The sequence below is a fragment of the Salvelinus namaycush genome, chromosome 1 (genome assembly GCF_016432855.1).
Source record: "Salvelinus namaycush isolate Seneca chromosome 1, SaNama_1.0, whole genome shotgun sequence".
NCBI lineage: Eukaryota > Metazoa > Chordata > Actinopteri > Salmoniformes > Salmonidae > Salvelinus > Salvelinus namaycush.
The window spans coordinates 22,008,252-22,030,582 of NC_052307.1; the positions used below are offsets into that span (position 1 = coordinate 22,008,252).

Below are 22,331 nucleotides of genomic sequence, written 5' to 3' on the forward strand. Positions count from 1 at the left end.
CTATGTCTAACGCAATAATTCTCTATTTTATAAAAAAGCATGAAATAATGCAGCTTACAGAGACATGAGGTACATTCGGAAATAGCATTGTCAACTCATCTCAACTCATCATTGTCAGAAGAAACAAAGAACTTCAAGAGAGGCAGAGTATCAAACATTGTGACCATTGAGTGACTTGTGTGCTCTGATGCTTTGCAAATTTTTAAAACTGTAAATGACAAAATCCATAAATAAGTACATTTAACTGTGGGGGTCTTGATTTGATTACACTTTTTACATTAAAGTATTCATCCCTGTATGTATGTATGTGCTAAGGCACGTTTGTTTGGTGCCAGATTCAATGTTTTGCACTTTCTGAACATTAAATATTTCAGAAAAGAAGAACATTGTTATTTATTCTTTCATTGGTTGGTTCGACACATAATGCTTAATGTACCATCCAGCCAGGACCCTGTAATAGAATAACCATCCTGCACAAACCCATTACCAGGCTGTTATAGCCTCCATTGTGACTTTGTCAAAACCATAATTCATTCTGAAAGTAACAATAAAACTTAAAGTTAAAGCTAAACGTATGTTTACATATCACAAAATATACCAATGCAAAACATTGGATAGCCTCTGGTCAAATTGATAATTATTCATGACACATACTTGGGAAGAAACATTTCAAGACATTATACACTGTTGGACACAAACAATCTGAAACAGTTAATGGCATGTTTTAAATTCTCAAGGCCAACAATCTCACAAAGTCCCCTCAGAATTCCCATCCCTACACTCTTAGGAAAAAAAGGTGCTATCTACAACCTAAAAGGGTTCTTCAGCTTTCCCCATAGGTGAACCCTTTGTAGAACCCTCTTTGTTACCAGGTAGAACCCTTTTGGGTTACATGTAGAACCCTTTCCACAGAGTGTTTTACATGGGAACCAAACAGGGTGCTCCTATGGGGACAGCAGAAGAACCCTTTTTTCTAAGAGTGCATATGCGTATGGCCAGCTGTCTTTTATTAAAGAAGTTGAAAGGCACAGTCCCTTGAGTCTTTGTCTTCAGGGTGTGCTGATGCCCCTTTGGGGTTACAGCTTTACATTAAATCATTGCATAGTGGAGGAGTAAGGGAGTGGGAGGCTGTGGGCTATGGAAGCTGTAAGAATGGTTAGTCATTGTGTATAGAGCTCTACATGAAGACGCATGACATCCTGACTATGTAGCTACACCACAACACACCCCCTTATCTAAGGCTTTTCCTTTTGAGTCCATGAGAGTGGATCATACATCACATATAACAGTGGGCAACAACACAATACTTAAGCAAGTGTATGTCAATGAATCTAGTGAACCCAAGGTTGGCATGGCATCCTACTTCCGCCATTATTGGAAGCGAAGTCCTGTAGTTTTACACAGCGGACAGGTCGATCCGATTGGCTGAGTAGGTGCTTTTGTCCCATGTGTTTATCTTTGTGGGGCTCACGCCTCCTCTGTTTCCATTAATCTATGAGAGAAAAAGGAGAGTAAATGATTGATCTCACATTTAAAGTTCTAAGTTGAATTCATGTCTTTCTTCTACCCAATTAGACCCCTCTACCTTGGTACTCACAACATCAGAGTTGAAGGGTTTCACATTGATATTGCGAATGGAGCTGCTGGTAAGCGACCACACCTTGGTTTTGTGCTTGAAGGCAGCTCTGACCTACAGCAAAACCATGAGAACGCCCAATAACAGGTGCAATATTTCATAAACCTCCCCAGACATTAGAAACAAAACAGAAACTATACTGAACAAAAATCTAAACGCAATATGCAACAATTTCAATGATTTTACTGAGTTAAACTCATAAGGAATTCAGTTAATTGAAATAAATTCATTAGGCCCTAATCTATGGATTTCACATGAATGGGCAGGGGCGCAGCCATGGGTGGGCCTGGGAGGGCATAGACCCATCCACTGGGGAGCCAGGCCCAGCCAATCAGAATGAGTTTTTCCTCACAAAAGGGCTTTATTACAGACAGAAGTACTCCTCAGTTCCATCAGCTGTCTGGGTGGCTGGTGTCAGATGATCCCGCAGGTGAAGAAGCCGGATGTGGAGGTCCTGTGCTGGCGTGGATACACGTGGTTGTGAGGCCGGTTGGATGTACTGCCAAATTCTCTAAAACAACGTTGGAGGTGGCTTATGGTAGAGAAATTAACATTAAATTATTCTCTGGCAGCTCTGGTGGACATTCCTGCAGTCAGCATGCCAATTGCACACTCCCTCAAAAGTTGAGACATCTGTGGCATTATGTTGCGTGACAAAACTGCACATTTTAGTGGCCTTTTATTGCCCCCAGCACAAGGTACACCTGTGTAATGATCATGCTGTTTAATCAACTTCTTGGTATGGCACACCTGTCAGGTGGATGGCTTATCTTGGCAAAGGAGAAATGCTCATTAACAGGGATGAAAACACATTTGTGCACAAAATTTGAGAGAAATACGCTTTTTCTGCATATGGAACATTTCTGGGATATTTTATTTCAGCCCATGAAACATGGGGCCAACACTTTATATGTTGCGTTTATATTTTTGTTCAGTATATATCAACACTATAACAACATGAAGGGTGTGTCTTACCTCAGAGTTGAGAAGACAATGGAACAGGAAAATAAAGAATCCCTTTAGAAAGATCCACATGATTGCAGTCAATTACCGTAAATAAAGGCTATTAATAAAGACCAATTTGATGTACCGTATTAGATTGAATAATGGTACATTTACAGTAGGCTACTGACCTGTAATGAGTTGAACACAGCAAACATGTACTGGAACATTAGTGAGTGATCGTTGATGGCCAGTACCCCAAAGATCCAGGAGATGCCCAGAATAGGAAGGAGTACAGCCACTGCCTTTGCAGTCAGCCTATACACACAGAGAGGCACAAACACACTAAGTGTCAACTATCTGCACACGATGTAATAAGTACTGTATTCATATCATTCTGACTGAGTGAGTCAGGATAGCATTATCACCATGAAGGTTTTAGGACAGAGTTGATGACTCACTTGACTGCGTTGGCATCTCCATGAACCTTGTAATTCTCTGAACTAATACGAGAGATGATCCTCGTCACAGATATAAGAATCACAATATTCACCTGAGACAGAGAGAAAACAACACACATCAGTTAATATACATTTTACATTTAAGTCATTTAGCAGACGCTCTTATCCAGAGCGACTTACAATTACATACATTCATTTTTTTTTGTTTTTTTTGTACTGGCCCCCCGTGGGAATCGAACCCACAACCCTGGCGTTGCAAGCGCCATGCTCTACCAACTGAGCCACACAGGGCCTAATAAAACTGAGCCACACGGGGCCTATAAAAAAAACAACTTAATTAGTTGTTCAATAAGAACTGAAGTCAACTACAGTGGTGATTGCTTCAGTTCTCTTACCAAAATGACAAACAGTGCTGGTGCCACAAAGGCCCAAATAGCCCCGATCTTCAAAGACAGCCAACAGCTGAGGGAGAGAGGAGAGACAAAACAAGCTAGGTTGACATCCCTTACATTATACTTCCCATTTCCCCTGTTGGTGTAAACTACTTATACATAAATGGCTGTTTCATGCCACCAGTATCGATATTTTAACCCTATTCAATGGCACAAAGTGCTAACAAGTGGTTTTGAATGTCCAGGTTAGAGTGTGTTGACAGTGTCTTACTTCCCAACCTCTCCGTAGCTGTCCAAGGCTGATGTCATAGAAACCACACAGATCACCAGTGGAGACCCTGGGTGAAGAGGGGAAATGTTAATCACAAGATATAGAGATATCACACACACATCATGACATCTGTAACATTACATTGTCCAGTATGTGCATCCTTATATTGACTTCAGTCTAATGCTGTCCAAATCAAGTTTGGCAAAGAGTATTAGATGAAAGTTAGACAGACCGAGAGTAGAGGACACAGGATTTTTTTTTTTAAATGAGGGTTTTCTGTGGTATTTTGTCATTACTCATTTCCACCAACATGGTTATATTATTGGTAAAGCTTCTTTGTTTAATGTTGTAATGACTTACTGAGTCCACAGAGATTTCCAGACTTCCCCGGCACAGAACAATTAAACTGTTACGCCAAAAGAGGAAATTAAGAATAAAGGATCAGAAGCCTTTTTTCACTGCTAATAACAGGAGCTGTAAACGACAAAACTCAGATGTCCTAACAGCTATATTTCCAGCTGCTGGACACGTCTATGCGACTTCATTTGTAGCTGGCCACAAATCGCAGCATTACTTCAGCCAACAACATAGGAAATGATAAAAATGGGATCTTATTTCCAATAATCACTCCAGCATGTGGAGGCTGTTCCCAGACAGCTAAACACACACACACACACACACACACACACACATTATCCTGTCTGTCTGTCCACTCTGGCCCACAGAGACCAGGGCAGTCTCAAAGCCAAACCAGAGGTCTGCTAAAACCAGACCCAAAAGGTCATCCCAAAAGGTCATCCTTTTAATTGTGCCAAACATTGTAAAGTATCAATCTTTTGATGCAGAGCAGTAGGGTTGCAAAATTCCAGTTACTTTCCTAAAATTCCCTGATATTCCAGAAATCCCAGTTGGAGGATTCCTTGAGTTAGGAGGGGATGAGCAGGTAACCCTGGAATCCTCCAACCGGGATTTCTGGAGAACTTGAGAATTTTGGGAAAGTAACTGGAATGTTGCAACCCTACAAAGCAGATTGTTGCATATAACTACAGGTATAAGTGGAAACACAGATTGAGCCAGTTTGATCCGAATGGGAATCACATCATTGTCAGTAAGACATGTGTGCCTAAAAAGGTCAATTAATACAGTTACAAGATGTACCCCAGCCAATCCCGTAGTAGTAGAAATGCTTGCTGCCCTCGGAGCCGAAAACCTTGATGACCATGCTGTAGAGGTGCAGGCCCTCCACCAGCATCCAGGCAAACACACTCAGGAAGAAGAAGTGGAGCAGCACAGCCATCACCTTACAGGGCAGCTGGGAGAGGAAAGGGGTTAGGCTACATCATGATCACAGTTGTCATCATCATCATGCTTTGTTTCCTCTTCATCATACAGTAGGTACAAAATCCCTTCCTGGTTCTAGCCAGTGAAATACTCTGGCTGTGGTTATGAGGTGCTTACCGTGCCCGGGTCAAAGCGGAAGCTGATGAGCATCAAGATCTGGGCAACCAGAATGGCAAAGGACAGGTTGGCATGGATGTGGTAGCGTTGGTTACAGATAGTGCTCACTGTCCTGCAAGGCCACACAAATGATAAGTAATATTACAAGAAATGTATCAAATACGTTTGACATAACATTTAATCATAATGGGGTGAATACCACTTATACAGAGCATGTGTGGCACACAACACACGTGAGGTGCTTTGATACGTTTATTTTGACTGAGTCAGTGAACAATAAAGATGGAGGGATACTCACGACAGGATTGCAAACGTCACCAGAGTGATGGTCAGACAAAAGATGGAGATGGCACAGCCAGTGTAACTGATGGTTGATAGTGCCACCTGGTGGGTCTTGGAAAGCTGTGCAAAGGTGAGAATCACATCACGATTCAGTAAAACATTCCAGACACAAATTTGATGTTTCGATTCATGTTAAGGCTGATTCATTTCAAAAGGATGCAGACCAGAATATGTTGCATTGAACACATTACTATGGGAAATAACATAAAGCTGAAGTGAGAAGAGCATTAAACTAAAATATTGATTTTATAGGGAATCAGTGAGTGGAGCTTCACTATGAACCATCACTGCCCTCTGTGAGATGTTTAAAGTAAGTGACATTGTTAAATGTCAGACAATTTGAAGATTTTGCCCATACTGCTGACCATGCCACTATATAGGAGGTCATTGTGTTGCTTTTATTGCATGGTTAGCCTCCATGGCAAGAAGTGACTCCAATATGTGTGACCCCCTCAGTGCTTTGAGTCCTGTCCAACATGCCAGTGCCAGTGCCAGCAGAGTGGTGTGGTACAGTATGATGTGCTGGGCTTTAACAGGGAGCAGTGACCCTCATTACTAGACCTCTGTGCCGGACTGGACTGGCTAACACTCTGTCACCATTGTAAAGCTGCTGTGGCAGGAGACAACTACCAGCAAAGTAAAGAAAGAGCATGCCCCTGACCTTGTTTCTGAATGAGGTCCATTCTCAAACTATGCTGCTGCACATATTTTCTGTCCTTGTATGTCAAGGATGATTCCCCATTTCTCTTTCTGTGTGTGTGTCTGTATGCAAATGTGTCCGCCTGTCTGTCTTTTTCATGTACAGTGCCATGAAAAATTATTTGCCCCCTTTCAGATTCTTTCTATTTTTGCATATTTTCGACACTGAATGTTATCAGATCTTCAACAAAAACCTAATATTAGATAAAGGGAACCTGAGTTTACAAATAACCCAAAAAATGTATACTTATTTAATTTATTGAATTAACAAAGTTATGGAACACACAACCTGTATTTTTTTCACCAGGTAGGCCAGTTGAGAACAAGTTCTCATTTACAACTGCGACCTGGCCAAGATAAAGCAAAGCAGTGCGACCCAAACAGAGTTACACATGGGACAAACAAACGTACAGTCAATAACACAACAGAGAAGTCTATACACAGTGTGTGCAAATGTAGTAAGATTAGGGAGGTAAGGCAATAAATAGGCCATAGTGGCAAAATAATTACAATTTAGCAATTAAATACTGGAGTGATAGATGTGCAGAAGATGAATGTGCAAGTAGAGATACTGGGGTGCAAAAGAGCAAAAAATAAATAACAACATGGGGATGAGGTAGTTGGGTGGGCTATTTACAGATGGGCTGTGTACAGGTGCAATGATCTGTAAGCTGCTCTGACAGCTGATGCTTAAAGTTAGTGAGGGAATTTTAAGACTCCAGCTTCAGTGATTTTTGCAATTCGTTCCAGTCATTGGCAGCAGAGAACTGGAAGGAAAGGCGGCCAAAGGAAGAGTTGGCTTTGGGGATGACCAGTGAAATATACCTGCTGGGTGCGTGCTACGTGTGGGTGCTGCTATGGTGACCAGTGAGCTGAGATAAGGTGTGGCTTTACCTAGCAAAGACTTATAGATGACCTGGAGCCAGTGAGTTTGGCGACGAATATGAAGCGAGGGCCAGCCAATGAGAGCATAGAGGTCACAGTGGTGGGTAGTATATGGGGCTTTGGTGACAAAACAGATGGCATTGTGATAGACTACATCCAGTTTGCTGAGTAGAGTGTTGGAGGCTATTTTGTAAATGACATTGCCGAAGTTAAGGATCATTAGGATAGTCACTTTTACGAGGGTATGTTTGGCAGCATGAGTGAAGGATGCTTTGTTGCGAAATAGGAAGCCGATTATAGATTTAATTTTGGATTGGAGATGCTTAGTGTGAGTCTGGAAGGAGAGTTTACAGTCTAACCAGACACCTAGGTATTTGTAGTTGTCCACATATTCTAAGTCAGAACCGTCCAGAGTAGTGATGCTAGACGGGCGGGCAGGTGCGGGCAACGATCGGTTGAAGAGCATGCATTTAGTTTTACTTGCATTTAAGAGCAGTTGGCTGCCACGGAAGGAGTGTTGTATGGTATTGAAGCTCGTTTGGAGGTTTGTTAATACCATGTACAAAGAAGGGCCAGAAGTATACAGAATGGTGTCGTCTGCATAGAGGTGGATCAGAGAATCACCAGCAGCAAGAACGACATCATTGATGTATACAGAGAAAAGAGTCGGCCCGAGAATTGAACCCTGTGGCACCCCCATAGAGACTGCCAGAGGTCCGGACAACAGGCCCTCCGATTTGATACACTGAACTCTGTCAGAGTAGTTGGTGAACCAGGCGAGGCAGTCATTTGAAAAACAAAGGTTGTTGAGTCTGCCGATAAGAATACAGTGATTGACAGAGTCGAAAGCCTTGGCCAGGTTGATGAAGACGGCTACACAGTATTGTATTTTATCGATGGAGGTTATGATATCGTTTAGGACCCACATTTGTGGTTTTTCAAGCATGAACTGTTGGTTTCAAGTCCTGCCACAACATCTCAATTGGGATTAGGTCTGGACTTCCAAAACTTCATGTGTTGCTTTTTAACCATTTTCATGCAGACTTGCCTATTTTGGATCATTGTCTTGCTGCATGACTATGATCAGCTTCAGCTCACAGACAGGCCTGACATTCTCCTTCAGAATTCTCTAGTTCCTTCTATTAACACCTACTTTAGAAAGGCAAACGCATGCCATTCCTACATGCTATCAGCCCTCGGGATTTTGACAATCGTCACTTTCAGCGGGAGCTTGCCATTGGCATCTCACAGCCCTCGATGAGCCAATGTTTTGGATGAAATCATAGGCAAAATTAACAGTATCATGCAATTTCCATACACCATCGCACAATAGGTTTAAGTTAAGAGCGTTTTCTTTGTTATCAATGAATTCCCAAATACGAACGGAACAATAGACGGCACCCACAACGCCATAAAAGCACCATCCCAAAACGAGTTCAACTATGTGAACAAAAGAATACTTCCACTCTTAATGTGAAGGTGATAGGTTATGTTATGGGTAAAATAATCTGCTGAGTGTGGTGGCAAATTGGCTCAGTGGAATGCACGACTCGTTCATTCTGCAGAACAGCAATGTTGGCCTAAACACCTACAAGAGGGAGCTGTTTAGGATGGGTGGCTTATTGGTGAGTGTTAGCTAATCATTTGAAGAATATTTGCCATTGCTAAATCTTATATTTTTCTGGTTGCGCGGTGGTATTTCATGGTACGGCGTTGTATATTCCCCACCGGCTTTAAAGTGATGGGTTTGACCATATGTGGTCAATTATGTGCGTTTCGAAATGCAACTAGCCAAGGTCATGCACGAGCACTGAGAACAATCGTTAATGATATCTACTACTAGTGTGTATATGATTGATGCTAGTACGGAGATTGTTTGATAAATCACACCTTTTTTTATGCGTACGAACATTCTAAATTTCGTTCGTAATTATAGATATTGATAAATGAGGCCCAAGGAATATTCATCCTGTGAGTGTGGTGACCGACCATCCATCTTGAATGGATTGCCAAAATAGAAAAGGAAAACCGTCCTTTCTGCTCAGTAATGTAGGCCTATTGCAGCAATCGTCTCCTTGATGCTATACTTTCCTCCAGTCACTACCTAATTAGTGGACAGCAGCTTTATCCCTCAGCTGGATGGGAACATCCCACTCATCAATATTCTGGAACGCTGTGACTGCTCCACTGTCCTAATGACAAGGTGCACGCTAAAGTTAATGGAGAATCAAACCTCAATGTCTGTAAATAACATCTGCTAAATAAAACAACAACAAGCCTTACGCCACACACATACATACAGTGCTGTGAAAAAGTATTTGCCCCCTACTAATGTGTTCAAGACCGAATCACTACTTTTGCATATTTTTTATACTGAATGTTATCAAATCTTCAACCAAAACCTAATATTAGGTAAAGGGAACCTGAGTGAACAAATAACAACAATTACGTATTTGTTTAATTTATTTAACAAAGTCATGCAACATGACTGTGTGAAAAAGTAATTCCCCCTTACACTCAATAACTTGTTGTGCCACCTTTAGCTGCAATGACTGCAACCAAATGCTTCCTGTAGTTGTTGATCAGTCTCTCACATCACTGTAGAGGAATTTTAGCCAAGTATTGCATGCAGAACTGCTTTACATAGAGACATTTGTGGTTTTTCAAGCATGAACTGTTGGTTTCAAGTCCTGCCACAACATCTCAATTGGGATTAGGTCTGGACTTCCAAAACTTCATGTGTTGCTTTTGAACCATTTTCATGCAGACTTGCCTATTTTGGATCATTGTCTTGCTGCATGACTAAACTATGATCAGCTTCAGCTCACAGACAGGCCTGACATTCTCCTTCAGAATTCTCTGATATAGAGCAGAATTCACAGTTCCTTCTATTAACACCTACTTTAGAAAGGCAAACATATGCCATTCCTACATGCTATCCGCCCTCGGGTTTTTGACAATCGTCACTTTCAGCGGGAGCTTGCCATTGGCATCTCACAGCCCAATGTTTTGGATGAAAGCGCTTCCTGTAGTTGTTGATCAGTCTCTCACATCGCTGTGGAGGAATGTTGTCCCACTCTTCAATGCCGAACTGCTGTAACTCAGCAACATTTGTGGGTTTTCAAGCATTAACTGCTCGTTTCAAGTCCTGCCACAACATCTCAATTGGGATTAGGTATGGACTTTGACTAGGCTACTCCAAAACTTCAAACGTGTTGCTTTTTAGCCATTTTCATGTAGACTTGATTGTGTGTTTTGATTCATTGTCTTGCTGCATGACCCAGCTTTTGGTGTTTGGTTTTCGCCAGACATAAATGGGACCCATGTCGTCCAAAAACTAACACTTTTGAATCATCTGTCCATAGAACATTCTTCCTAGAGTCTTGATGAACTTTTTGGACGAGATGGGTCCCATTATGCATGGTGAAAACCAAACACTGCATTCCACAGTAAGAACCTCATACCAACGGTCAAGCATGATGGTGGTAGTGTGATTGTTTGAGGATGCTTTGCCGCCTCGGAAACTGGACGACTTGCCTTAAAATCCTCGCAAAAATCCAATAAGATTGTTTTTGGGAAACGATATCTGACGAGCCAATCTGTACTTTCTTTAAAAAAAAGTCCCACCTGTAGCTAAAAACCTTCGCTCTGCGAAATGCAGCATGTGCCAAATGTTCCAACAGATCAAGATCAGCCATCTCTTATTAAATGTTCCATTATCTCTCCCCGTTATCTCAATCTTTTACAGTATTTCAACAATGCTTTCACTTACACACGTGCCTCTAATTTAACAAATGACTGTACTTTATTTAGGATATTATTGTAACAAATGCACTGATGTGGTCAAATTACTATATATGATATAGCCTGTCAAGATATGTTGCATGAATTCACATTGGAAATACAATGACATCGAAAAAATTATGCAATTATTACTCTCACAATTTCACACATTTTCAACATATTTTCCCCATTCAAAGCTTGACAAGCAGTTCCCTTATTCCACCACAATGGCACTGTGTATGCATGGCTGTGCATACATTTATGCAAGCTCTCAAGCAAACCCTCATATTGATACATTTCACACTGTGTGGAAATGATCCCACGCATGGTTTACGAACAGATTTGTGCCTACACATGATTGATAAATGAGGCTCCTGGACTTTTGATAACAGAGGAGGGTTAAAGACCTTGCTTCTCTTGCCTGGAACATGTTAGAATTTTTTCATTTAGGAGAAAACAATGCACTAATGGTGATAAACTGATGTGATCTGGAATGTGCTTTTAAAAGTTTGGGGTACAGGTTTACAACAAGAAGGAGACTGTGGCCTTCATGGTATAATATTGATATGTAATTAGTTCAGTAGTTTGTATATCTATTACAAAGAGGGTATAGAACGAGAATCCCTGAGCCAGTGGGAATAGATGGTCTTTGAAACATGGACCATTGCCTCATGTACCTGTCATACATGTCATTTCCGGTCACAACTTGCAGACTTGTTTACGTGCTGCTGTGCGTTTTGTTGCTAACCTTACTTTGCTACCTGACAACTTTACGGTTTTTACTTTTTAATTACGTTTATATTTTTTGTTTTTCCCTCACTCAACCTTTTTCATTCAACTTTTTCACTCCGGACGCTTTATCTGGACATGGTTCGTCAGGACCTCCAACAACCAAAGCTAAGTAGTAACATTAACATGATGCCTTCTAATTGCAGTCGCTGTACTCATAATATACAAGAGAAGGATCGCCTTACGGCGAGGATAGCCGTGCTGCAAGCCCAGCTTCAGACGCAATCGTTAGGCAAGGGTCATTTCAGTGTTGGAAAGGATGAAACAGCGTCTGTGCCACCAGTAAGTACAGATAGTAACGTTAGTATAAATCCCCTCGCACGGTCCCCGCAGCCGGACAACTTTCTCATGGCTTCTGAAGGGAAATGCTGTAGAAATGCTCAACCCGTGTTGCTCATTCAGCCGACAGAAACTTTCAACCGGTTCTCCCCATTAAGCAGCGAGGAGTCAGAGGCCGAGCCTTCTCTGGTCTCTACTCCTCCCGTTACGGGGTCTGAGATGCCGAAGCCTCCCACCATTAGCTCTGACAAATTGAAAACCCTAGTCATTGGCGACTCCATTACCCACAGTATTAGACTTAAAACAAATCATCCAGCGATCATACACTGTTTAGCCGGGGGCAGGGCTACCGACGGTAATCTGAAGATGGTGCTGGCTAAAGCTAAAACTGGCGAGTGTAGAGAGTATAGGGATATTATTATCACATCGGCACCAACGATGTTAGGATGAAACCGTCAGAGGTCACCAAGTGCAACATAGCTTCAGCATGTAAATCAGCAAGAAAGATGTCGGCATCGAGTAATTGTCTCTGGCCCCCTCCCAGTTAGGGGGAGTGATGAGCTCTACAGCAGTCTCACAACTCAATCGCTGGTTGAAAACTGTTTTCTGCCCCTCCCAAAAGATAGAATTTGTAGATAATTGGCCCTCTTTCTGGGACTCACCCACAAACAGGACCAAGCCTGGCCTGTTGAGGAGTGACGGACTCATCCTAGCTGGAGGGGTGCTCTCATCTTATCTACCAACATAGACAGGGCTCTAACTCCCCTAGCTCCACAATGAAATAGGGTGCAGGCCAGGCAGCAGGCTGTTAGCCAGCCTGCCAGCTTAGTGGAGTCTGCCACTAGAACAGTCAGTGTAGTCAGCTCAGCTATCCCCATTGAGACCGTGTCTGTGCCTCGACCTAGGTTGGGCAAAACTAAACATGGCGGTGTTCGCTTTAGCAATCTCACTAGAATAAAGACCTCCTCTATTCCTGCCATTATTGAAAGAGATCGTGATACCTCACATCTCAAAATAGGGCTACTTAATGTTAGATCCCTCACTTCCAAGGCAGTTATAGTCAATGAACTAATCACTGATCATAATCTTGATGTGATTGGCCTGACTGAAACATGGCTTAAGGCTGATGAATTTACTGTGTTAAATGAGGCCTCACCTCCTGGTTACACTAGTGACCATATCCCCCGCGCATCCCGCAAAGGCGAAGGTGTTGCTAACATTTACGATAGCAAATTTCAATTTACAAAAAATAAATGCAGTTTTCATCTTTTGAGCTTCTAGTCATGAAATCTATGCAGCCTATTCAATCACTTTTTTATAGCTACTGTTTACAGGCCTCCTGGGCAGTATACAGTGTTCCTCACTGAGTTCCCTGAATTCCTATCGGACCTTGTAGTCATAGCAGATAATATTCAAATTTTTGTTGACTTTAATATTCACATGGAAAAGTCCACAGACCCAATCCAAAAGGCTTTCGGAGCCATCATCAACTCAGTGGGTTTTGTCCAACATGTCTCCGGACCTACTCACTGCCACAGTCATACTCTGGAACTAGTTTTGTCCCATGGAATAAATGTTGTGGATCTTAATGTTTTTCTTCATAATCCTGGACTATCGTACCACCATTTTATTACGTTTGCAATCGCAACAAATAATCTGCTCAGACCCCAACCAAGGAGCATCAAAAGTTGTGCTATAAATTCTCAGACAACCCAAAGATTCCTTGATGCCCTTCCAGACTCCCTCTGCCTACCCAAGGACGTCAGAGGACAAAAATCAGTTAACCACCTAACTGAGGAACTCAATTTAACCTTGCGCAATACCCTAGATGCTGTTGCACCCCTAAACACTAAAAACATTTTTCATAAGAAACTAGCTCCCTGGTATACAGAAAATACCCGAGCTCTGTAGCAAGCTTCCAGAAAATTGGAACGGAAATGGCGCCACACTAAACTGGAAGTCTTCCGACTCCTCTTTAAATCTGCGTATTCCTCCCAAGCTCAGTTGTCCTGAGTCTGCACAACTCTGTCAGGACCTAGGATCAAGGGAGACACTCAAGTGTTTTAGTACTATATCTCTTGACACAATGATGAAAATAATCATGGCCTCTAAACCTTCAAGCTGCATACTGGACCCTATTCCAACTAAACTACTGAAAGAGCTGCTTCTTGTGCTTGGCCCTCCTATGTTGAACATAATAAACGTCTCTCTATCCACCGGATGTGTACCAATCTCACTAAAAGTGGCAGTAATAAAGCCTCTCTTGAAAAAGCCAAACATTGACCCAGAAAATATAAAAAACTATCGGCCTATATCGAATCTTCCATTCCTCTCAAAATTTTTAGAAAAAGCTGTTGCACAACAACTCACTGCCTTCCTGAAGACAAACAATGTATACGTAATGCTTCAGTCTGGTTTTAGACCCCATCATAGCACTGAGACTGCACTTGTGAAGGTGGTAAATGACCTTTTAATGGCGTCACAGACCGAGGCTCTGCATCTGTCCTCGTGCTCCTAGACCTTAGTGCTGCTTTTGATACCGTCGATCACCACATTCTTTTGGAGAGATTGGAAACCCAAATTGGTCTACACGGACAAGTTCTGGCCTGGTTTAGATCTTATCTGTCGGAAAGATATCAGTTTGTCTCTGTGAATGGTTTGTCCTCTGACAAATTAACTGTACATTTCGGTGTTCCTCAAGGTTCTGTTTTAGGACCACTATTGTTTTCACTACATATTTTACCTCTTGGGGATGTCATTCGAAAACATAATGTTAACTTTCACTGCTATGCGGATGACACACAGCTGTACATTTCAATGAAACATGGTGAAGCCCCAAAATTGCCCTCGCTGGAAGCCTGTGTTTCAGACATAAGGAAGTGGATGGCTGAAAACGTTCTACTTTTAAACTCGGACAAAACAGAGATGCTTGTTCTAGGTCCCAAGAAACAAAGAGAGCTTCTGTTGAATCTGACAATTAATCTTGATGGTTGTAAAGTCGTCTCAAATAAAACTGAAGGACCTCGGCTTTACTCTGGACCCTGATCTCTCTTTTGACAAACATATCAAGACTGTTTCAAGGACAGCTTTTTTCCATTTACGTAACATTGCAAAATTCAGAAATGTTCTGTCCAAAAATGATGCAGAAAAATTAATCCATGCTTTTGTTACTTCTAGGTTAGACTACTGCAATGCTCTACTTTGCGGCTACCCGGATAAAGCACTAAATAGTCTTCAGTTAGTGCTAAATACGGCTGCTAGAATCCTGACTAGAACCCCAAAAAAGTATCATATTACTCCAGTGCTAGCCTCCCTACACTGGCTTCCTGTTAAGGCAAGGGCTGATTTCAAGGTTTTACTGCTAACCTACAAAGCATTACATGGGCTTGCTCCTACCGATCTTACCGATTTGGTTCTGCCGTACATACCTACACGTACACTACGGTCACAAGACGCAGGCCTCCTAATTGTCCCTAGAATTTCTAAGCAAACAGCTGGAGGCAGGGCTTTCTCCTATAGAGCTCAATTTTTATGGAATGGTCTGCTTACCTATGTGAGAGACGCAGACTCGGTTTCAACCTTAAAGTCTTTATTGAAGACTCATCTCTTCAGTAGGTCCTATGATTGAATGTAGTCTGGCCCAGGAGTGTGAAGGTGAACGGAAAGGCACTGGAGCAACGAACCGCCTTTGCTGTCTCTGCCTGGCCGGTTCCACTCTCTCCACTGGGATTCTCTGCCTCTAACTCTATTACAGGGACTGAGTCACTGGCTTACTGGTGCTCTTCCATGCCGTCACTAGGAGGAGTGCGTCTCTTGAGTGGGTTGAGTCACTGACATGGTCTTCCTGTCTGGGTTGGCGCCCCCCCTTGGGTTGTGCCGTGGTGGAGATCTTTGTGGGCTATACTCGGCCTTGTCTCAGGATGGTAAGTTGGTGGTCGAAGATATCTCTCTAGTGGTGTGGGGGCTGTGCTTTGGCAAAGTGGGTGGGGTTATATCCTGCCTGTTTGGCCCTGTCCGGGGGTATCATAATAGGATGGGGCCACAGTGTCTCCTGACCCCTCCTGTCTCAGCCTCCAGTATTTATGCTGCAGTAGTTTATGTGTCGGGGGGCTAGGGTCAGTCTGTTATATCTGGAGTATTTCTCCTGTCTTATCCGGTGTCCTGTGTGAATTCTCTCTCTCTCTCTCTCTCTCTCTCTCTCTCTCTCTCTCTCTCTCTCTCTCTCTCTCTCTCTCTCTCTCTCTCTCTCTCTCTCTCTCTCTCTCTCTCTCTCTCTCTCTCTCTCTCTCTCTCTCTCTCTCTCTCTCTCTCTCTCTCTCTCTCTCTCTCTCTCTCTCTCTCTCTCTCTCTCTCTCTCTCTCTCTCTCTCTCTCTCTCTCTCTCTCTCTCTCTCTCTCTCTCTCTCTCTCTCTCTCTCTCTCTCTCTCTCTCTCTCTCTCTCTCTCTCTCTCTCTCTCTCTCTCTCTCTCTCTCTCTCTATTCAATGGGCTTTATTGGCATGGGAAACATGTGTTAACATTGCCAAAGCAAGTGAGGTAGATATTATACAAAAGTGAAATAAACAATACAAATTAACAGTAAACATTACACATACAGAAGTTTCAAAACAATAAAGACATTACAAATGTTATATTATATATACACAGTGTTGTAACAATGTACAAATGGTTAAAGCACACAAGTTAAAATAAATAAGCATAAATATGGGTTGTATTTACAATGCTGTTTGTTCTTCACTGGTTGCCCTTTTCTTGTGGCAACAGGTCACAAATCTTGCTGCTGTGATGGCACACTGTGGAATTTCTCCCAGTAGATATGGGAGTTTATCAAAATTGGATTTGTTTTCAAATTCTTTGTGGATCTGTGTAATCTGAGGGAAATATGTCTCTCTAATATGGTCATACATTGGGCAGGAGGTTAGGAAGTGCAGCTCAGTTTCCACCTCATTTTGTGGGCAGTGTGCACATAGCCTGTCTTCTCTTGAGAGCCATGTCTGCCTACGGCGGCCTTTCTCAATAGCAAGGCTATGCTCACTGAGTCTGTACATAGTCAAAGCTTTCCTTAAGTTTGGGTCAGTCACAGTGGTCAGGTATTCTGCCACTGTGTACTCTCTGTTTAGGGCCAAATAGCATTCTAGTTTGCTCTGTTTTTTTGTTAATTCTTTCCAATGTGTCAAGTAATTATCTTTTTGTTTTCTCATGATTTGGTTGGGTCTAATTGTGCTGTTGTCCTGGGGCTCTGTGGTTTGTGTTTGTGAACAGAGCCCTAGGACCAGCTTGCTTAGGGGACTCTTCTCCAGGTTCATCTCTCTGTAGGTGATGGCTTTGTTATGGAAGGTTTGGGAATCGCTTCCTTTTAGGTGGTTGTAGAATTTAACGGCTCTTTTCTGGATTTTGATAATTAGTGGGTATCGGCCTAATTCTGCTCTGCATGCATTATTTGGTGTTCTACGTTGTACACGGAGGATATTTTTGCAGAATTCTGCATGCAGAGTCTCAATTTGGTGTTTGTCCCATTTTGTGAAATCTTGGTTGGTGAGCGGACCCCAGACCTCACAACCATAAAGGGCAATGGGCTCTATGACTGATTCAAGTATTTTTAGCCAGATCCTAATTGGTATGTTGAAATTTATGTTCCTTTTGATGGCATAGAAGGCCCTTCTTGCCTTGTCTCTCAGATCGTTCACAGCTTTGTGGAAGTTACCTGTGGTGCTGATGTTTAGGCCGAGGTATGTATAGTTTTTTGTGTGCTCTAGGGCAACGGTGTCTAGATGGAATTTGTGGTCCTGGCGACTGGACCTTTTTTGGAACACCATTATTTTGGTCTTACTGAGATTTACTGTCAGGGCCCAGGTCTGACAGAATCTGTGCAGAAGATCTAGGTGCTGCTGTAGGCCCTCCTTGGTTGGTGACAGAAGCACCAGATCATCAGCAAACAGTAGACATTTGACTTCGGATTCTAGTAGGGTGAGACCGGGTGCTGCAGACTGTTCTAGTGCCCGCGCCAATTCGTTGATATATATGTTGAAGAGGGTGGGGCTTAAGCTGCATCCCTGTCTCACCCCACGACCCTGTGTGAAGAAATGTGTGTGTTTTTTGCCAATTTTAACCGCACACTTGTTGTTTGTGTACATGGATTTTATAATGTCGTATGTTTTACCCCCAACACCACTTTCCATCAATTTGTATAGCAGACCCTCATGCCAAATTGAGTCGAAGGCTTTTTTGAAATCAACAAAGCATGAGAAGACTTTGCCTTTGTTTTGGTTTGTTTGGTTCTCAATTAGGGTGTGTAGGGTGAATACATGGTCTGTTGTACGGTAATTTGGTAAAAAGCCAATTTGACATTTGCTCAGTCTCTCTCTCTCTCTCTCTCGGGGGACCTGAGCCCTAGGACCATGCCTCAGGACTACCTGGCATGATGACTCCTTGTTGTCCCCAGTCCACCTGGCCGTGCTGCTGCTCCAGTTTCAACTGTTCCGCCTGCGGCTATGGAACCCTGACCTGTTCACTGTGATTACTATTATTTGACCATGCTGGTCATTTATGAACATTTGAACATCTTGGCCATGTTCTGTTATAATCTCCACCCGGCACAGCCAGAAGAGGACTGGCCACCCCTCATAGCCTGGTTCCTCTCTAGGTTTCTTCCTAGGTTTTGGCCTTTCTAGGGAGTTTTTCCTAGCCACCGTGCTTCTACACCTGCATTGCTTGCTGTGTGGGGTTTTAGGCTGGGTTTCTGTACAGCACTTTGATATATCAGCTGATGTAAGAAGGGCTATATAAATACATTTGATTTGATGTCAAGGCCCAAAGGACCACACCTCATTATGGTAGTCCGCAGCAATGTCCTATTAAAGCACTAGTGAAACCAACATTGTTACTCTGGACCCATAAATGACCTACAGGAGAGGAATGCTGAAAACTCTAACAGAACCAGGACCTCTGGAAGGGGAGGGGGAAGTTATTGTGTGGTGAACCACAGACCCCTGTCCAAATACACTTAAATCACATACTGTGGTGCACTGATGGATAAACAAGAACAAAGAGGTACACACACACAGCGAGTGTCTGCATGGGACACGTTGTGGAGGAGAGGAGAGGGGATCTTACCTCCATGGGCACCACCTGCATGAGGATGGCGAAGTTGGTGAGATGATTACACAGACACACCGAGTAGGATATGTTCCCTTCGGACCGCACACAGCCCTCATTGGACCAAACACCCTCCTTTGAACTGACAGAAGATAGATAAGCAGCCAGCCAGTCAGGTAGAGGACGGTGACACAGGAGACAGCCAGTCAGGTAGAGGAAGGAGACACAGGAGACAGCCAGTCAGGTAGAGGAAGGAGACACAGGAGACAGCCAGTCAGGTAGAGGACGGAGACACAGGAGACAGCCAGTCAGGTAGAGGAAGGGTACACAGGAGACAGCCAGTCAGATAGAAGACGGAGACACAGGAGACAGCCAGTCAGGTAGAGGACGGAGACACAGGAGACAGCCAGTCAGGTAGAGGACGGAGACACAGGAGACAGCCAGTCAGGTAGAGGACGGAGACACAGGAGACAGCCAGTCAGATAGAGAACAGAGACACAGGAGACAGCCAGTCAGGTAGAGGATGGAGACACACACAGTGACATATAGACGCACAATAAGCTCGGACAGAGATGCAAGTAGGCACACAAACATGCCTGTCACCATAATAGCAATGATAAATCTACAATCCACACTCCCTAAGCCTGATTATATTCTAAGTATAAAGGTTATGTGGGAGGCCCATTAACACATATGTTTTGCTGAATTTCATTTTTAAGAGGGCTGTTAAGTATTTCAATGTTTTTCATGAAGCACAAGGGGAAGGGGAGAGTAAGCATTATGAGTCTAAATAAAACACTAACAATTCACAATGATTTATAGTTTTTACAGAAGGTTGCTGCACCCCCTTACTCAAGATATACTGTGCCAAATATATTGATTCTATGCATCATGGCTGTAATGTATATGATTATGATTCATACTCAAGACTAGACTATATGTTTTCCTATTTATAGGACACACTATAGTAAAGCTCCTTATACATTTAGCCTTTGGCAACACAATCTTCTCCTTGGGATTCCTAATTCCCTAATATCCACATACCGTACTGTTACGTCACAATTTCATGAACATATCTTAGTGTGAATATGTAAACCAACCTGTAGTCGAGGAAGGCACAGTAGAGGTACACTTTGTTGCTCTGGTTTAAGGCTTGACCCTGCTGATCCCTGTTCTGAAAATAGAAAGCAAGGTCGTCATTTCACGGTTACCGCTCTAGGCTACTTTCCAAACCTCTATTGTGAGGTACACTCTTAGAAAAAAGGGTTCTACAAGGGTTATGTGGCTGTCCCCATAGGATAACCCTTTTGGTTCCAGGTAGAACCCTTTCTCCCACTGGGCACAAACGTTGACTCAACATAATTTAATTGGAATGACGTGGAAACCAAGTTCTGCCCAGAAGGTTGGTTCCAGGTAGAATTACTTTGTGTTCCATATAAAATCCTCTGTGGAAAGGGTTGTACATGGAACCAAAGTGGTTCTACCTGGAACTAAAAGTGTTTTTTTGTGGACTTTTTGGTTCTAGATAGAACCTTTTTTCCCCCTAAGAGCGTAGGCATGTGACATTTTGATATCCCTTTGGCATTTTTCTCGTCACAATATACTGCCTCATCTTATATTTCTAAACAGAGATTAACTTGAAGAAACACAATTCCAGGTGTCCCTTGAAAAAGTGGTTATATTATCAATGGGACAACCGGGTAAAATAAAGGTAAATAGAAAATAATTGACTTGATTGTATTAGTAGTCTGTTTGATGGCCACACTAGTGTTTGTTTACCCCCATAACCCAGAGCAACCTGTTAGGAAAATGCATGTTACTGTAATCATCATGACAGTGGTATGGAACCCTTTGGAAATGAGCAGCTCTCTCCAGCTGGCATTCTGTGACTCGTTGGCTTCCCCTTCATCCATAAGCTTAACAAGACCATTAGAGCTGGCTCAATGCGCTCCAAAAATAGCAATCTCTTTTGAATTTGGAAGAATAAACCACCTATTTGCTTTTTGTTTTGTGAAATCAAATAACAATGCTCTCTCCACTCGTGCTGAGAAACCAATAAACATCTAAAGAAGACATCAGATTAACTAGCTAGAGCATAACAACGGCTCAGCCACACAGCAAAGGTGATTGTTGTATTGTGTGAGACTCCTTACTGTCTTAAAGCATTTTATTTTATTATAACTCACTTTTTCCATGTAATTCCTTAAATCAAATTTGGAGTCTCCAGAGACAGTGAGCTAATGGTTGAAGGAGTAGGAATGTGGTAATTAGGGCCTGGCCATGGTTTCAGGTTCAACTTAACACTCCGTCCAATCTTTCCTCAACACAAAGCAAAGCTTTCATAGGCTGGTGTGGTGTAACATCTACAGTAGACCCACCTCTCCTTATTCCCTGGGCCTTAATGGAGAAATTATATCAGAGTATGTTGAGATGGACCTTCTGGAAAAAGTGAGTGAGAGCGAGAGTGAAGCTGACAGTGAGGCTCGATGTCTTGTGCATGTGTCTGTTTCCTGGCCCTACCATAGGTTGTCTGCTTAATATTATGTTAGATATGGCCCAAATTCAGTGTGTTGCTCACCTAAACATTGTGCTAGGGATATGTACAGATAGGACAGTGTGTTCCATAGAGCAGCACACATGCACCCCATCAGCATGGGCAACGTCTGTCTTTGACAAGGTGCTAAAGACCCTCTGGGTGAGTTTACAGGGCATACGGGGTTTAATAACTCACTGGTTCTTGTCAGGAGTAAATAGAAGCAGATGGGAGAGTGAGGTACACCTAGGATCCATTCACAGCCCAGGAAGAGAAAGAACAATTACAGACTGCCATCAGGCATCCCTTTAACTCTGGAACATTTGTTCTCTACTATCGCTGAAACTTTGATGATGCTATTATGTTACAGAGGGGACGGGGGACTCATTTTCCACATTGAGTGAATACAGAGAGGGAAAATGTTACACACTCTGACCAGACACACGTTGAAGAGCATACTGACAAAATGGACAGTCACAGATGTGAGAAGTGTTATTATTCAGCCACAATGTCTCCGTGGCGACACAGTGGTTGTTGTGACATATCCAGTGGGGCGTTTCTGAGCCCATATCGTTTCTGAGCCCATGGGGAAAGATCGAGTGATGTGAAGCTGAGAGTCTCTCCTCTGTATTTAGAATGCAGGGAGAGAGAAATGTGATCTGGTGTGTGTGTGCCTGCCACTGCTCCCTCCCCGTCTCTCCCTGGTGCCCTGCGGCCTCCCCGTCTCTCCCTGGTGCCCTGCGGCCTCCCCGTCTCTCCCTGGTGCC

The 22,331-nt window shown here is 42.9% G+C and overlaps 1 protein-coding gene across 1 annotated transcript in view; it reads right to left on the bottom strand.

Moving 5' to 3' along the window:
• Positions 1–1,396: 1,396 nt before the first annotated feature.
• adgrd1 (adhesion G protein-coupled receptor D1) overlaps positions 1,397–22,331 on the bottom strand; it is a 70,485-nt gene continuing 49,550 nt past the window's right edge. The window contains exons 14-25 of the mRNA XM_038997578.1: positions 20,132–20,205; positions 19,050–19,173; positions 5,459–5,562; positions 5,161–5,272; positions 4,861–5,014; positions 3,703–3,769; positions 3,435–3,501; positions 3,040–3,131; positions 2,770–2,896; positions 2,612–2,653; positions 1,598–1,690; positions 1,397–1,492 (exon numbers count right to left, since the gene is read on the bottom strand). Coding sequence (XP_038853506.1) covers positions 1,397–1,492; positions 1,598–1,690; positions 2,612–2,653; positions 2,770–2,896; positions 3,040–3,131; positions 3,435–3,501; positions 3,703–3,769; positions 4,861–5,014; positions 5,161–5,272; positions 5,459–5,562; positions 19,050–19,173; positions 20,132–20,205 — 1,152 coding nt within the window. The remainder of the gene's footprint in view (positions 1,493–1,597; positions 1,691–2,611; positions 2,654–2,769; positions 2,897–3,039; positions 3,132–3,434; positions 3,502–3,702; positions 3,770–4,860; positions 5,015–5,160; positions 5,273–5,458; positions 5,563–19,049; positions 19,174–20,131; positions 20,206–22,331) is intronic.